Source organism: Macrotis lagotis, chromosome 1, assembly GCF_037893015.1.
Source record: "Macrotis lagotis isolate mMagLag1 chromosome 1, bilby.v1.9.chrom.fasta, whole genome shotgun sequence".
Lineage (NCBI taxonomy): Eukaryota > Metazoa > Chordata > Mammalia > Peramelemorphia > Peramelidae > Macrotis > Macrotis lagotis.
Genome location: NC_133658.1, coordinates 158,309,231 through 158,326,901, shown reverse-complemented (window position 1 = coordinate 158,326,901; position 17,671 = coordinate 158,309,231). Strand labels below are relative to the sequence as shown.

At 34.8% G+C, this 17,671-nt stretch overlaps 1 protein-coding gene across 1 annotated transcript in view; it reads left to right on the top strand.

Annotated features, from left to right (window-relative positions):
- The window catches only part of BUB1 (BUB1 mitotic checkpoint serine/threonine kinase), a 56,865-nt gene that overhangs the window by 31,430 nt on the left and 7,764 nt on the right, over window positions 1-17,671 (top strand). Inside the window, exons 17-20 of the mRNA XM_074209272.1 lie at window positions 3,225-3,312; window positions 12,641-12,840; window positions 15,676-15,819; window positions 16,830-16,945. Coding sequence (XP_074065373.1) covers window positions 3,225-3,312; window positions 12,641-12,840; window positions 15,676-15,819; window positions 16,830-16,945 — 548 coding nt within the window. The remainder of the gene's footprint in view (window positions 1-3,224; window positions 3,313-12,640; window positions 12,841-15,675; window positions 15,820-16,829; window positions 16,946-17,671) is intronic.

Below are 17,671 nucleotides of genomic sequence, written 5' to 3'. Positions count from 1 at the left end.
GAAGCTCTTCACGTATGAAAAACACATGCGGTCTGTACAGCACCAATTCTGTAGGTGATCGTCTTGCTAGAAATTAACCAGTGGAAGTAACTGACTTGAAACAGCCCAAAGCTCTGAATTCCCTTGTTTCCCCTCAGTATTCCGCAGAAGCATTTTCAGGGCCAGTTGAAATGTTACTTCTCCTTATCACCTATTGGGGAGTGGTCCATCCATTCTTAGCACTCTTGTAGCACTAATTGATAACATTTGTTTGGCATTTATCACCTTATACCTTGTATTTTAATCAAATGTCTTACTTCCCCATGTTTCTTGATTAAGGATTTATAATTATTTTACCCCTTTTATTGCTATATATGTTGGTTCCAAGTTGAGAGGCAGCATACATAAGTCTCAGTGTAATCTCAATCCTCTTGGATTCTCCTTTTAGAGCATCTCCAAGATCAAAACTTTTCATAATAATAGTAAGATATTATGTTAAAAAAAAAGGTTTCTGTTTAATTTAGAAAAGTTACTTTTTATAAGATGTTATTTATAGTAAAATGATGGTTTACCATTTTAAAGAATTTTTTAAAAAACTATCAGTTTTAATTTCTAGCATGGTAAATATTAATAGATACAATTCATCTAATCAAAAGTACTTTGGGGTCCTCAATTTTAAGAGTATTAAGTGATCCTGAGACAAGTTTGAGAATAGCTGTTGTAATAGAGAAAATTAGCATGATACATGAAGACCTGAGTTCAAGTTCTGTATTGGATATATATTGGTTTTGTGACTCTAGACAAGCCACTTAACATCTACGGGTCTCCCAAACATTTCACTAAGACTTAAGTTCAGAACATTTGCTAATCTCCAGTGGTAGAGAGAGTCCTTCCTAGGAGTGCCCTATATTAATAAAATCACAAGTACTACACAGTAATACACAGAAAATTTGTCTTTATCTTCTCCCTCACTTTATACCCAGGCAATATCACCAAGTCAAGGTGATTTTATATCTACTGATTATCTTTTATCTATCTCTTCACCTGCTAACATTATATTACTATTGACTTGCATGGTCATCTCTCCATTATTGCCACTTACCAGTCCATCTTTCATGGAATTTGCAAGGTAATCTCCCATATTTAAATATCAGACTTGATAAGTAATAATTTATTAAGTGTCTAATATATGCCAAGAGCTGTACCAGGTGCTGGAGATACAAATACAAAAGTGAACAGCACTGCTGTTGAGTCTAACATCCTACCAACATTCCTCCTCTGCTCAAAAGCTGACATTTCACCCTCATTCAAAAATCTTCAGGCTTTCCCTGCTGTCTACTGATCCAAATTCAAATTCCTTTTTCTGGCATCCAGGACTCTCCACAATTTGTAGAGTCTTATCTCTCTGATTCCATGGACTCAACATCCCTGTGAAATTGAGCTACTTTTTGCCCTCAGACATGCCCTGTAATTCTGATGAGAGATTACCCTTCTTTTAAGGTCAACTCAGCTGGCTTTCAGAAAGCCTTGCCTGAACTCTCTTTCCTATTAGTATCCACTTTATTTCTTAGGCCTTATCATAGAGCATGTTCTGTATGTCACTGAAAAAAATTATGTAATGGTAGATGCTTTTATAGAGAGTAGCCAAGACATGATGGATAGAGAACTGTTCTCTGAGCCAGGAAAATCTTGGTTCATGTTCTGACTAGGGGATCCTGGGCAAATTATTCAACTTTTCAGTGTCCCCTAGCTAACACTAACCCTAATTGATCCTAATTCCAACTCTGCCTCTGACTATATGATTGAGAAGATATCAGTCTACATTACTAAAGGAGTTCCTCACTTGGAGCTCCTAGCATTCATGAAATCACAGGTCCAATCCGAAAAAAATGTCTCATACCTTTTCTCCTCAACTAGACTGTAAGTTCTGGTAGAGCAAAGGTTAGTTTATTAAAATTGTGTTTCTTCCACACCATATAACAGGAAGCTCTATAAATAGGAAGTGCTTAATAAATATTTGTTGAATTCGTGGCTTCATCTACTTCTTCGCATTTCTGGTATTTTAAATAACTTGCCAAACTGGACTCATCTTCCTGCATTCAGATCTCACCTTAGATACTTACTAGCTTTGTGACCCTGGGCAAATCACTTAACCCTGTTTGCTTCAGTTTTCTCATCTGTAAAATGAGCTGAAGAAACACATAGTAAAACCATTCCAGTATCTGCCAAATTGGGCATGACTGTCACAATATAGCTAACCTTGCTTTTTGTAGAAATTGTGTCAAATTGCATTTAACTGTAGTGGGAATCATTGCCATTTCAGTTTCTGTTTGTATATTTATAAGCATTTTTCGAGTCTGTATAACGAAACAAAATTTTCATTTCATTAGTTCCCATATACTTTTTCAACCTCATGGATTATCAGATTATGCATGTAAGATTTGATTAAAGGACATTATCAGAAGTTTTATTTTTAAAAATTAATATTTTTAGAAGATTACATACTTCATTGAGGATTTTACAAATAACACTTCTGGAAAATCCTTTTCATTTGACTCCCAGCTCATGAATTCTGCTCAATAAGTGGAACCATGGCATCACCCTTGTGACTGCTTAAATATTCAAGTTCGTTAGCATAAAGGGAAAGTCACCTTCAAGCATAAAAATGATCTCTGATGCTGTATGTTGATATGTGTGCTATTAAGAGATTTGCCTAGACTTTTTGTATCCATTTGTAATTTTTCACTGTGAGGTTATATAGGATAGAAGGAAAGAGGGAGAGAAAGGAAGGAAGAAGAGAAAAGAAAAGAAGGGAAAGAAAGAAAATACTTGGGGTTTTTTTGTTTTGTTTTTTTGTTTTGCAAGGCAATGGGGTTAAGTGGCTTGCCCAAGGCCACACAGCTAGGTAATTATTAAGTGTATGAGACCGGATTTGAACCCAGGTACTCCTGACTCCAGGGCCGGTGCTTTATCCACTGCACCACCTAGCCGCCCTAAAATACTTGTTAAAAGTGAAAAGTTAATATTAAAATTCTTATGCATGATCTTTATTATATTTCTGAACTAAACTTTCCCAAGATGATGGAGTTTTGAAGTTCTAATGGAAATTAGTGCTTCTCTTTAATAGTACTTTTAAATCCTCAAGTTTAATATACAGTAAATTAGGGAACATAATTAAACTAATTATACTTACTGTGTCATAAGATATTAATACTTTTTCCAAATTAATTTTGTTTGAATTTTAGAAAATATGATTGAAAATGAAAGTGCTGGTAAGACTTATGATTCCTGTAAGGAAAAACTTGTGGAGAACTCAAAAAATCAAAAACTAAGGTAATGTCACATTCACAAATTTCTCTATCTTCTTTACCAAATGCATTTTTACTTTGACATCTCTGACAACTAATTTAAATCTGTATATATTATTGGGTATTCATTATTTTATATTGAAAACTGTTCTTACTTTAGATACTCAAACTTTAATTCTATAAAATGGAGAAGCCAAGGATAGAGATAGTAATCCCTAGGATAATGGATATACCTTCTTCTGACCTTATGAGTAGTTGATTTGAAAATATACCACCACAACCTTGTGCTAATTAGATTTATCAAAAAAATTAACATACCTCATTCTAAAGAAAAAAGCAGTGGGTTTCAAAGCTGCATAACTACTATTAAGACATTAGAGTTCATCCAGAAGAGAGTGACTAAGATAGAGCTGTAATTTCCACAGAGCCAGGGGAAAGAATGAGAATAATGGTTAGAAATTGCAGCAAGGTAGATTTTAGCTTGATCATTATAACCCTTTCTGTTTATTTAGTAATGGTAATAATCAGTGTACATAGTACTTTGAGGTTTACAAAACATTTTTCTCATAATCCTCTGTGAAGATAATATAAGCAGTATACCCCTATTTTACAGAACTAAGGCTCTGAATGGTTAAAGTTTGCATGGAGGCAGCTAGATGGTGCAGTGGATAGAGCCCTGGAGTCAGGAGGACCTGTGTTGAAATCCAGCCTCAGACACTTAACTAATTACCTAGCTGTGTGGCCTTGAGCAAGCCACTTAACCCCATTGCCTTGCAAAAACCTAAAAAAAAAATCACAGAGGATTTTTTTCTCTGCCCTATGGTTCACTGTATTAATTCCATCTAATAGATAAGAAAAATGAGGCTTGAAAGTTTTGGTTTGTCAAATAAATATGTGTCAGAACTAAAATCTTAAACCATACTCTAAGCCCAGCAGTCTTTCAGACTATTCATCCAAAAGTAGAAGGAGCTATCCTATAAAGTGATGAATTTCCCATTACTGGAAGTCTTCCTGGGAAAATGAGATTACTGCCGATTGGAAGTATTCTAGATGGAATAGATTGTTCAGGTGACTACCTGACTCTGAGGTTCTTTCTAACTCTTACATTCTGTGATACTTCTGGCTTCATATCAGACTACTACAAGTACAGGTCAGATTTACCACAAATGCACGTGTTTCAAAAAACAAATTATTTATTCATGTCACTTGGAGGAGGGAAATGACTTTTAAAAATACCAGCAAGTTGATATAATCAGGTATTGAACTTGGAGTCAGGAAGATCTGATCTTAAATTTCATCCTAACACATAATACCTGTATGTTCTTAGACAAGACATTTGATCTTTCTGAGCCTCAGTTTCCTCATCTGTAAGTGAAGATAAAAATATCTATATTATAAACCTCAGAGAATTGTTGTGAAGCTCAAATGAGATAGGATATAGAAAATACCTTATAAACTTTAAATAAGGCATTATGTAAATGTCAATTAAATATCATCATCATTATTGCCTTTAGAAAATAACCTTTTTGGTGAAAGAGAATCCAATACATCAGGCAACTATTGGTAGCATTGGCAAACTAAGCAATAACTCAAGTTTTAATAGTTTGATGATTTAAATTCAATTAACATTTGCTGCATATCTCCTGATCTGAGTCCAGAACCACAGGATGTGATGATGAACAAGGGAGACAGTTTAAATAAGGAAAATTATAAGACAATGTTCTTACCATCATAAAACTTATAGTGGGGTGGTTGACACATACACAAATCATAAGAATAAAAAACTTATAAAGCCAAATTGCCAAAGAGAAAACAATGCTGAAGTCCAAAGTGGGAAGGGACTCATGAATTGGAAGAATTTAGAGGACCAAGCATCATGAAGAAAGATGTTACAATGAGGGTAGGTACTTCCGTTCAGGATGGCAGAGAGAAACCAGGATTCTGTTAACCACTCCTGGGTTTCCTTCAGAATCTATTTTACTCAAGCCTCTTGACAGATTTTGGAACAAGAGAATGCACAAAAGATTAGCACGAAACATCTTCCAGAAGGTCTATCATAAGGGTGTGTGGGGAGCCCAGAGCAGAGAATGGAAACCCAGTGCACAGGTTGAGGCAGGGGAGCTAACCTGAGAACCTCAGCTATGGGAGTAGAGGCTTTGGAGTTAGAACTTGGCTGTACAGTGGGTGCATAGGACCCACATTAAACTTGCCCAGCTGGTCTGGACAGCCGTATCCTGATGGGGACCCTCTGGCATTCCTAGCCCAGAGGAGGGCTTGGAGTTCTAGTGTAAACTGCCCAGAGCTGATCCCAGGTGTTCCTACTTTTTCCCAACGAGTTCCCCAGCACTGACAGTCAATCCAGAGAGATCCTGGAGCTTCCGGCCTGGCTGGCTTAACCAGTGACTGGCCTGCCTATGGACAACCTGGAGATAGTCCCAGGTGTTCAACTGTAGAAGGTGAGTGGCTGACATCCCCAGCATAGATGGCCTAGAGAGAGAAGATCCTCAGGCCTCCCTTAATAATAAGTTCACTAAACAACCCTCAGGAATTTCTAGCATCAGTAACTGAGGGCAGTTAGCAAGCCTCTAGAGCTCTCAACACTGCAAGCAAGCCACTCCTCTATTAAAAGAACTTTGGGATAGGTAGCAAATCTCATAATGGATAGGAAAAGCCAGAGAAAAGTAAGGTTCATTGAAAGTTACCTTTGGAGATAAGGATGGACAAACACAAGCTCAAAAAAGGGAGACATGCTACATGTGAAGCTATGAAAAAGACTATATGAGTTGGTCTCCAGGCCAGAAAGACTTCTTAGAAGAGCTCAGAAAGGATTTTTAAAATCAAATGGGAAAATTGGGGGAAAAAAATAAAAGAGAAAATTAACATCTTGCAACAAAAAGTGACAGAAATCCTTTAAAAATACAATTGGACAATTGGAAAACATTAACAACTGTTAAAAATAGAATTTACTGAAGGAAAAAAAGATGCAAAAGCAAAACAAAATGAGAAAAATATCTTTGAGAAATAGGACTAATAGAAGCTAATGATTTCATGAGAAATCAAGAATCTATTAAACAAAATTTTAAAAAATAGAAGAAAATATAAAGTACCTTATTAATAAAACTACTAAACTGGAAAACACATCTAGGAGAGATCATTTAAAAATCACTGGATTACCTGAAAACCATAATCAAAAGAGAACCTGGATAGCATTCTTTCAGAAAATTTTCAAGGGGAACTGCCTTGGCATCTTGGAACCAGAGAACAAAATAGTCATTAAAAGAATCTACCAATCACCTCCTGAAAGAGATCCCAAAATGAAAACATCAAAGAATATTGTAGCAAAACATCAGACTTAGCAAATCAAGAAGACAATGTTGCAAGTGTCCAGAAAGAAGCAATTCAAATACTGAGGAGCCACAGTCAGGTTAAAACAGGTCCTGGCTACATCAGCATTAAAGGATCAAAGGTCTGGAATATATTCTTGAGGTCAAGGGATCTTGGGTTACAACCAGGAGTCAACTACAATATTGAACATACTCTTTCAGGGGGGAAAAATGGACATTTAAAGAAATAGGTGACTTTCAAACTTTCCTGAAAAGACCAGAGAAAATTTGATCTTCAAACGAAAGACTCCAGAGAGCTACATGAAGAGGTAAATGGGGAAAAGAAAAAGACTGCTATTCAATAAGATTGAACTGGTTACATCCCTGCATGGGAAGAAAATTCTCAAAACTCTTGAGAGTCATAACCCTATTTGAGGTAATATACTTAGGCTGGAGAGAGACATGGACATAAGTTGATTTTATTGACTGTTTTTTAAATTAAGATATTTTTTTAAAAGGGGGAATTGTAATAAGACTGGAGGAAAGGGGAGGCAGAATGAAGTAAATTATTTCACATTAAGGACTTAATTGCAGCAATGAGAAAGAAGGGAGGGAATAAGAACTGCTTTAATCTTACTGTCATAAAATTTGGCTTAAAGAAGGAATAACACATATACTCACTTGGGTTTAGAAATTTATCTTCCCCTTCAAGTATTAGGAGGGCAAAGCGGGGTGGGGGTGAGGAAGGGAATAAAAGATTGATAGAAAGGAAGGAGGGAATCAGGGTAAAGAGAAAGAGAAGAAAAAGGAGGGTGGCTGATAGAAGTGGGGAACAGATTAAGACAGACAGTATTCAGAAGCAAAACACTGGTGAGGGGCAGCTTGGTGATTCAGTGAATAGAGCACTGGCCCTGGAGTCAGGAGGTTTTGAGTTCAAATGTGGCCTCAGACACTTAGCTGTGTGACCTTGGGCAAGTCACTTAACCCCATTGCCTTGTGCCCCTCCCCCCAAAAAAAAACACTGGTGAGGAAGAATAGCATGAAGGGAGGGTGAAAAAAGTACAAATGGAGGGGAGATAGAATAGAAGGTAATAAAGAGTCAATAATTATAACTGAATGTGAATGGGATGAGCTCTCCCATAAAAGGGAAGCAGATAACAGAATGCATTAAAAACCAGAATCCTACAATATGATGCTTACAAGAAACACATTTGAAGCAGAGCAATACAGAGTAAAGTAGAATATGCTTCAGCTGAAATGAAAAAAGCTGAGGTAGCAATCTTTATCCCAAACAAAACAATTGCAAAAATAGATCTCATTAAAGGGAATAAGGAAACTACATCCTTCTAAAAGGTACCATGGAAATGAAGTAATTTCAATACTAAATATGTCTGCACCAATTCGTATAGCATCCAAATTCTAAAGCTAAATGAGTAACAGGAAGTCATAGATAGCAAAACTTTACTGGGGGGGGGGGGGCACCACCACCTCCCTCTCTCAGAATCAGATAAATCTAACCATAAAATAAACACGAAGAAAATTAAGGAGGTGAATAGAATATTAGATAGACCACTGAAGAAAATTGAATGGGAATAGAAAGGAATATACATTTTTTTTTTTGCAATATACGGCACCCACACAAAAATTGACTATGTTAGGGCATAAAACCATCATAAATCAAATGCAGAAAGAAATATTAAATGTACTTTTCAGATCAGATGAAATAAAGATGACCTGCAATAAAAAACCATAGAGATGGACCTAAAATTGGAAACTAAACCTAATTTTAAAGAATGAGTGGATCAAGCAACAAATCTTAGAAATAATAATTTCATCTAAGACAATGACAATAAAGAAATAATATACCAGAACTTGTGGGATATAGCCAAAGCAGTTATTAGGGAAAATATATCTCTAAATGTATGCATGAATAAAATAGAGAAAGAGGAAATCAATGAATTGTTCATGCAACTAAAAAATCTAGAGAAAGAATAAAATCTCCAATTAAATATCAAAAGTAAGAAAACTATTGAACTAATAAACAAAAGTAAATGTTGGTTTTATGATAAAGGCAATAAAATAGATAAACCTTTGGTTAATTTGATTAAAAAGAAAAAAGAAGAAAATCAAATTACCATTATCAAAAATGAAAATGATGAATTCACCACCAGTGAGAAGAAAATTAAAGTAATAATTCAGAGATATTTTGCCCAACTTGATTCCAACAAATTTGACAATCTAAGTGAAATGGTTGACTATTCACGAAAATATAAACTACCCAGGTTAAAAGAAGTAGAAATTAAATACTTATGACAATCTCAGAAAAAGAAATTGAACCAAGCCATCATTGAACTCCCAAGAAAACTACAGGGCCAGCTGGATTCACAAGTGAATTCTACCAAACATTCAAGGCATAATTAGTTCCAATTCTATGTTTGCAAAAATAGGTGAAGGAATTCTGCCAAATTCCTTTTATGATACCAAAATTGTGCTGATACCTAAACCAGGAAGAATCAAAACAAAAGAAAATCATAGACCAATTTCCCTAATGAATATGGATATAAAAATTTTGAATAAAATATTAGCAAAGTGATTACATCAAGTTAATACTAGGATAGCACAATATACTATGATCTAACAGAATTTATACCAAGAATGCAGAATTGGTACAATATTAGGAAAACTATCAGTATAATTGACCTTATTAGTAACGAACTTAACAAATCATATTCATTTCAATAGATGTTGAAAAAGCAGCACCCATTCCTATTTAAAACACTTGAGAGCAAAGGAATAAATGGAGTCTTCCTTTAAACAATAAGCAGTATCTATCTAAAACCATCAACAAACATCATATATGATGGGGAGAAGCTAAAAGCATTCCAAATAAGATCAGGGATGAAATAAGGATGTCTGTTATCACCACCATTATTCAATATTAGAAGAGTTAGCCTTAGCAATAAGAGAAGAAAAAGAAATTGAAGGAATTAGAATAGGCAGTGAAGGAAACAAAACTCTCACTCTTTGCAGATGATATGATGGTATACTTAGAGAACCCTAGAAAATCATCTAAAAACTACTTAAAGCAATTAGCAACTTTGGCAAAGTTACAAAATATAAAATAATCCCAGATAAATCATCAGCATTTCTGTATATTACTAACAGGATGCAACAACAAAAGATAGAAATAGAAATTTCATTCATATTTCATAAAATACTTGGCAGTTTGCCTGCTAAGGCAAACTCAGAAACTAAATGAAAACACTTAAAAAAAACCAATCCACACACACAAATCAGATCCAGATAATTGGGAAAATGTCTTCTCATGGCTAGACTAAGCTTGATATATGACAATTCTACCTAAATTAATTTGTTATTCAGTGCTATACCAATTAAACTTCCAAAATAATTACTTTATTGAGCTAGAAAAAAAATAGTAACTAAATTTATATGGAGGAAGAAAAGATCAAGAACATCAAGGCAATTAATGAAAAAAAATGCAAAGGAAGGAAGTTTGGCTATACTAGAGCTAAGATTATATTATGAAACATCAGTCCTCAAAACTGTTGGTAATGGCCAAGAAAGAGTGGTCAATCAGTGGAATTGGTACAAAAGAAACAGTAATAATGACTTAATAACCTGCTATTTGATAGACCTAAAGATTCCAGCTTCTGGAATAAGGCCTCATTCTTCAATAAAAACTGCTTGAGAAAACAAAGATAGTATGACAGAAATTAGGCACAGATCAACATCTCACACCCTAGACCAAGATAAGGTCGAAATAGGTACAGGATTTAGACATAAAAAAATGTTATCACAAGCCAATTAGGAGAACAAGGAATAGTTTATCTGTCAGATCTTTGAAAAGGGGAGGAGTTTATGAACAAAGAAGAGATAGAGAACATTATAAAGACAAGATGAATAATTTTGATTACATTAAATTGAAAAGTTTTTACACCCAAAGCCTAACAAAAATGTGCAAAGAATTGGAAATTAAGTAAATGTCCTTCAATTGGGGAATGGCCTTACAAACTGGTATATGTATGTCATGGAACACTATTGTTCTATTAGAAACCAGGAGGGATGGGAATTCAGGGAAGTCTGGAGGGATTTGCATGAACTGATGCTGAGTGAGATGAGCAGAACCAGAAAAACATGTACATCTAACAGCAACATGGGGGTGATGATCAACCCTGATGGACTTGTTCATTCCATCAGTGCAACAGTCAGGGACAAGTTGGGGCTCTCTGAATGGAGAATACCATTTGTGTCCTGAGAAACAACTGTGTACTTTGAACAAAGACCAAGGACTATTACCTTAAATTTAGGAAGAAAATGCTATTTTATTGTCTGATCTTGCTACCTTTTATACTTTATGTTTCTTCCTTAAGGATATGATTTCTCATCATGCTCAATTTGGATCAATGTATACCATGGAAACAATGTAAAGACTGACAGATTGCTTTCTGTGTGCGGGGGGGGAGGGAGTAAGATTAGGGGGGAAATTGTAAAACTCAAAATAAATAAAATCTTTAAAAAAAATTGAAAAGTTTTTGCACAAACATAACCACTGCAACCAAGATTAAAAGGAAGTTAGTAAATTGCGATACAATTTTTACAACTAGTGTTTCTGAAAAAGGTCTCATTTCTAAACGTGTGTGTGTGTGTATAGAGAGAGAGAGAGACAGAGAGAGGTGAGTCAAATTTAGAAGAAAGTATGTTATTTCCTAATTGATCAAAGGATATGGAAAGGCAGTTCTCAGATGAAATTAAAGCTAAACTATAGGCATATGAAAAATTTCTCTACTTCATTATTGATTAGGGAAATGCAAATAAAAGCAAGTCTAGGTAATATCTCACACCTATCAGATTGGTCAGTATGTTCAAAAAAGAAAATGATCTATGTTGGAAGGGGTGTGGGAAAACTGGGATGCTAATGCATTGTTGGTGAAGTTGTGAACTTATCAAACCTTTCAAAAGAGCGATTTGGAATTATGCCCAAAAGGCACTAAAACTGTACATACACTTTGATCCAGTAATGCCACTACTACATCTATATCCTAAAGAGGTCACCAAAAAAGGGTAAAAAACCCATATGACCAAAAATATTCATGGCAACTCTTCATTGTGGCAAAGAATTGGAAATGGAGAGGATTTCTGTCAATTGGGAAATGACTGAACAAATTGTGGTATATGAATGTGATGGAACATTATTAATCTATAAGAAACGTGGGATAGGACTTCAGAATAATCTGGAAAGACTTGCATGAACTGATGCTGAGTGAAGTGAGCAGAATCAGAAGAATACAGTACACTAAGCAATATTGGGTGATGATCAGTTATGATGGACTTAATTCATTTCAGCAGTACAATTACCAAAGGTAATTCTAAAAGATTTATTGATGGAAAATACCATTCATATCTAGAGAGGAACTGTGGAGTTTAAATGTAGACCAAAGCTTACTGTCTTCAATTTTTAAGTTGTCTTTTGAATTATATTTTTCTTTTCTCTCTAACCCCCCCCCCCCATTTTGATTTGATTCTTCTTTCACAACATGATTGTTGTGGGTCTATGTTTACTACCCTTATACATATAGTGTCTATATTAGATTGCTTTCTAATATCTTCTAATAGCTTCTAATCAGGGGGAGGGAGGAAGGCAAATGTAAAACTCAAAACCATTAATGAAAACTATCATTGCATGTAGTTGGAAAAACAAGTAAATAAAAATATTTAAATTTCTTTTTAAAAACGAGATCAACAGCACAGATGAGACTATAGAAGTGATGAGCAAGTGAATTCTAGAGTGAGCCATGTATAAAGAATAATAAATAGTCAAGTATGTTCCAAGCAAAATATATGTAGAAAAATCAGATTCTAGTGACTTCAAATACTTAAGATTAATAATTTAATCTTTTTTTACTTTGGGATTTTGAAATATTGTCCTTAGAAACAATATGAAACTAGTCAGGTGTATCTAATTCTCGGGCTTAATTTTTTTCCTGCCTTTTTTGTGTCTTTATATATCAGTATAATTCAAGAAAATGGCATAGAGAATATATGGCCAGTTACTATGCCACCACTCCCATTCACTCAACATGTGGTGACTGAAGTTCCTAATCATGGTATTGAGGAAGGCCTTGCAATGGATGTGGAGCCACAAGAAGTCAGTGTTGAGCACCCAGCCAATTGCTTACAGAGTAAACCATCTGAAAGTCCTCATGTCCAAGGTATGAACTTAATTTTCTTTTTTGAAAATAAAAAAATTGACTTCTGAGCATCAAGAGGAACCCTTACAAGGGAAACTTGTTAACAGGAGACATTATTTAAAGCTAGATTTGAATATTATTTGATGATACTTGTTTTCTGACATTTTTGTTCAGTTGTTTTTCAGTCATATCTGACCTGTGACCCCCATCTGAGTTTTCTTGGTAAAAATCTGGAATGGTTTGCCATTCCCTTCTGCTCATTTGATAGATGAAGAAACTGAGGCAAACAGGGTTAAGTAACTTGCTTTGGGTCACACAGTTAGACACAATGTCTAAGGTGAGATTTGAACTCAGGAAGAAAAGGCCCAATGATATTGAGTTACTTTATGGAAGAACAAGTATATAATATTTGATTCCTACAATGGTGGCATTTAAAGGACAGCTAGTTGATCAACATTCTGTGACACCCAAACTACAAGGAACTTCTTTAAACATTTTTGTCACTTCAGGATCTTTACTATATTGCAATAATAAATGTGTTTTCATTTATTTTAATATTTTTCTTAACTAAGATAACCATTATAGATATACCTGTAAGAATAAAATGCAGTAAAAGTTACGAATACAGCAGGTATGTCTCTATTTTTTAATGTAAATGAGAATGCAATTTTAGAAACACATAATGGAATTTTTTAATCAGAATAATAAATGTGATATTTAAGCAGGTGGCATATTTTATGAAGGGCAACTGGGTGTTTCAGTGGCTAGAGCACTTGACATAGAATTAGGAAAATTCATGAGTTCAAATCCAGCCTCAGATGCTTACTAGCTGTATCACCCTGAACAAGTCATTAACCCTGTTTGCCTCAGTTTTCTTATCTGTAAAATGAGCTGGAGAAGGGAATGGCAAACCACTTTAGTATATGTGCCAAGAAAACACCAAATAGGGTCACAAAAAGTTAGATCCAACTGAAATTTCTTGACAACAATATTTTAAGAATGTTATTAGGGAATTAATTTTAAAAGGTTGGATACAAGCTGGACATATTATAAGTTACTATCATTCACAAAGCCTTTATTAAGTATCTACTATTGCCAGTCCCTGTTCTGTTCTTCAGGGATAAAATCCAAAGAATGAAACCTTCCTAACTCACAAGATGCTTATGTATTCCCAGGGAGACAAGAAATTTATATCCAGTATGTCCCAAAAGTCTTAGTCCCATTTTAAGCTTTTAAAACTTCACATATATACACAATAAATATAAAGAGAATAAAGGGATGTTAGCCCAAATCAGTGTGAGGAGTCAAAAAAAGATGACTGTTGAAGGTGATGCTTGAGTAGTATTTTTAAAGAAAGAGGGAATCTTTGAGGCAGTAATGAGGAAAAGAACATTCAAGACTTGCAGGACGACCAGTTATAAAGACCCATAAATGAAGGTGAAAGTACCTTTGAGAGGAAGAGAGAGAAGGTCAATTGAACTGAAGCTCAAAGCTTTGGAAGGCAATTACTAGACAGTGAATGTGGGCAACTTTGGAAAACTCCACAGAGATGTTTAGAAGCTGCTAGGGACTCTGTGCCATAAACAAGCCTGTGATTTACCCAGAAAGTTTCTTAGAATGTTGGAGCTAGAAAGGACCTTAGAGACCAGCCAGTCCAAAGGTCCTATTTTGCATACGATGAAATTGAGGCCCAAAACCATTGTAATTTGACTTATCCGGGGTAGCATCACTAAATAGCAAGAGAACCAGCATAAGAATTTGAGTCTCATAACAACCAAGTCTAGTTTTCTTTCTGCTGATTCCAGAAATTGCCTCTGAATATGTTATGCCCAGTGACCTTTCTTGGCACTTGATATGTACCTTTCTTAAGCTCTTCTGCAAGCTTCTGTTGTCAGCATTTTATATTATAGCTACATATCCTACCCATTAGAGAGTGAGCTTGGTGTAGGAAGAAACCATGCCTTGGTTAATCTTTATAGTTCTGATCACCTAAACTAGCATTATATATCTACTGTATATAATGAGTGGTTATGTCACTTCTATAGGACTGTCTTTCCTTGATATTTAGGTGTCTTTGAATGTGCCTGGACATTGAAGAAACTTCAAATTACAGTAGTCTCTGATTAATATGATCATTTAAGTGATGTTTAAGAGGCATTTTCTGGTTCTTTTGCCTGCTTTGTGCCCGTGACAGCTATTGTCCCATTTCCTGGCTGCTTCCATGGCATAACTCTGTCTGACAGCAAGAAAAAAAGAGATCCATATTTGATTTGTTTTCCACTATTCTTTACGGGCAAAATAGGACTAATCCTGTATAGGCCCACAATATATCCTAAATCTTGGTTTTTGGAGAGTAGTCTTTCAACTCCCCCCAAACATCTAAAACAATGTTAAGACCAGATGTTTGGGGATTTTTTTTCTTTTTGTTTCTTAAAGACATCTTTGAAGTCAGAATCTACCAAGATAGGAGCTACAGCAAAAATAGCTAAAGAATATTATGGTACGGTTAGTTGGCCAACTGTTTAAAGGTTTAAATATAAGTTATTTAGGAGACTCTCTTAATTCAGAGAGTCATTCCCTGACAGAACAGATAATTGGGAAAAGTAGCATGATCTAAGAGAAAGAACACTGGATAGAATCCAAGATGTAACATTTGTGATTTTGGACAGGTTATTGCCTGATATTCCATTTTTCTCCTCTATAAAAATTTAAGTGTTGGTCTAAATGACACTTCTCTTCCAATTCTAAAGTCACAAGTTCCATATTATGATGGGAATGTGTTATACTAGTAGTGTTGAGTTTTTGATATATTTTGCTTTATAGAAAATTGCCTTTTGTTTTTCTTTCTCTTTCAAGACTTCATTGTTGAGAATCCATGGGATGATAACTTGATTCAGAAATTTTTGTCAGGACTGTCTAAACCAATAAGTTCTTATCCCAATGCTTTTGAATGGGATTATAAACTTCCAACCATCAAGCCAAAATCTGAAATCCAGTTGGGTAAGAATTATTATGTACTTATTTAGTCTCATTTCTATGAGGAAAATAAGGTTGACCATGTTAGTAAGAGCAAAGTTGGAAATGCCAACATCCAGAAAGTTATGAAAAATTCAGGGAGAAGGTGCTAGCATATAGGGTAGATCATCTTTAAAAGCTTTGTACAAAGATAGGACACAATTTGCAAAAGTTGAAAAAGTATGTTGGTATCTATATTAGTAGGAAAAAATATCCATATTGATCTTTTGCTTTACAATGTTTAGTGTAGACCTTTCTATATTTTTTATACATTGTTGACATATTTGACATTTTTTTAATTCTTGCAATGGATCCAAGCCTTTTTAGGCATTACCTAGTCACTGACCATTACTGTCCTGCTCATTTTTCTTCTTTCCTTCTGTTAAAAAAATGTATACTGGAGAGTCCTATAGGATATAACTTTTCTGGGATTGATGAAGAATCCATAGTGTGTGTGTGTGTGTGTGTGTGTGTGTGTGTGTGTGTGTATATATTCTCATTTTTACATTTGGTAATACTATAGAATATAACCAAATAGTTGATCCCATGATGGGGTGGAGTGTTTATAAGAGAAAATAATACATCTGGAGTTCTATTCAGTCTAGTCTTGGTTATGTTTCTGGACTTGCTCTACAATTTTATTCTTCATTTACATATTTTCTATTATATCATAATCTATAAATACTTATTATAAAAGAAAACATCTGAAATTTAAGGCTTATAGCCCTTTCTCAGTATTTAAAAATTAGGCAGAAACTTGCTATACTGAAAAAATTAGTCAAAAAATGAAATACTTGCTTTTCTTAATGGAGCATTTATTAAACTTAGTTAACTTTAGCATTTTCTAAATCAACTGGTGAGTCATGCTGCTGTGATTTCCTATTTATATAAACTTCATCCAAGACTGAAAAAATACTTTGATAACATAATACATTTGTAGAATTTTGTATGTATTACAAGCTCTTCTCATTTCTATTTGTATCCCTCTTCCAAAGGTCCATGGTTGACCTATGTTGATTCCTTTCTTGGAGAGGGAGCGTTTGCCCATGTTTATGAAGCTACTCAATGGAATATGAATAATACCAAAAAGAAGCAGAAAGTAATGTTAAAGGTAAGTTTTGGAGATGAGTTATTTAGACAGAGAAATGATGGTGATTACATCTAACTACATCTGTTAGAGTTTTCTGGTTGTTGGACTTTGAATATAGAATAGAATTTGAGGGAATAATAGTTTCCTGTGAGGGGTTTTTTTGAAGATAAATCATTATTATATATATATATATTTGCAGACATCAGGGAAGAAACCAACAGATGAGAGAGAGAGAAGGGAGATTAGGGAAGAAAGATATGAGGAAGCAAAGGTGAATCTGTAAGAGAACCCAGAGAAGATGGATTAAGGGTACTAGAGGGATTAGCTTTGGTGAAAAGAGTCATCATCTCTTTATTAGGAGCTAAGATAAGGAAGAGATTGGGGCAGGGTAGGGGTGATAATGCCAAGGAGTTGAGAGATGCACAGAAGGAAGAAGAGGGAACTCTGAATAGCTTCTATTTCTCAGTAAAGTTTTGAGCAAGGTCTCCAAAAGTTTCCTATATTGATAAAATCATGCTTTTGGAACCTTCTCCTCTCCCACCCCAAAAGAAAAAAATGGGTCTAAAATCAACCCAGGAAAGAATGTATTAAGCACAAGTGTTCATATTTCTCCTCTCATATAGTAGACATGGCATTTCCTGCACAGTCACACTTCATCTGAGACCCATAGAAGTGGTGATGAATGCTCATGATTAGAGTTACCTTTCATCTGGTTGAAATTGCACAACTTCCTTGCAATAAGTTATT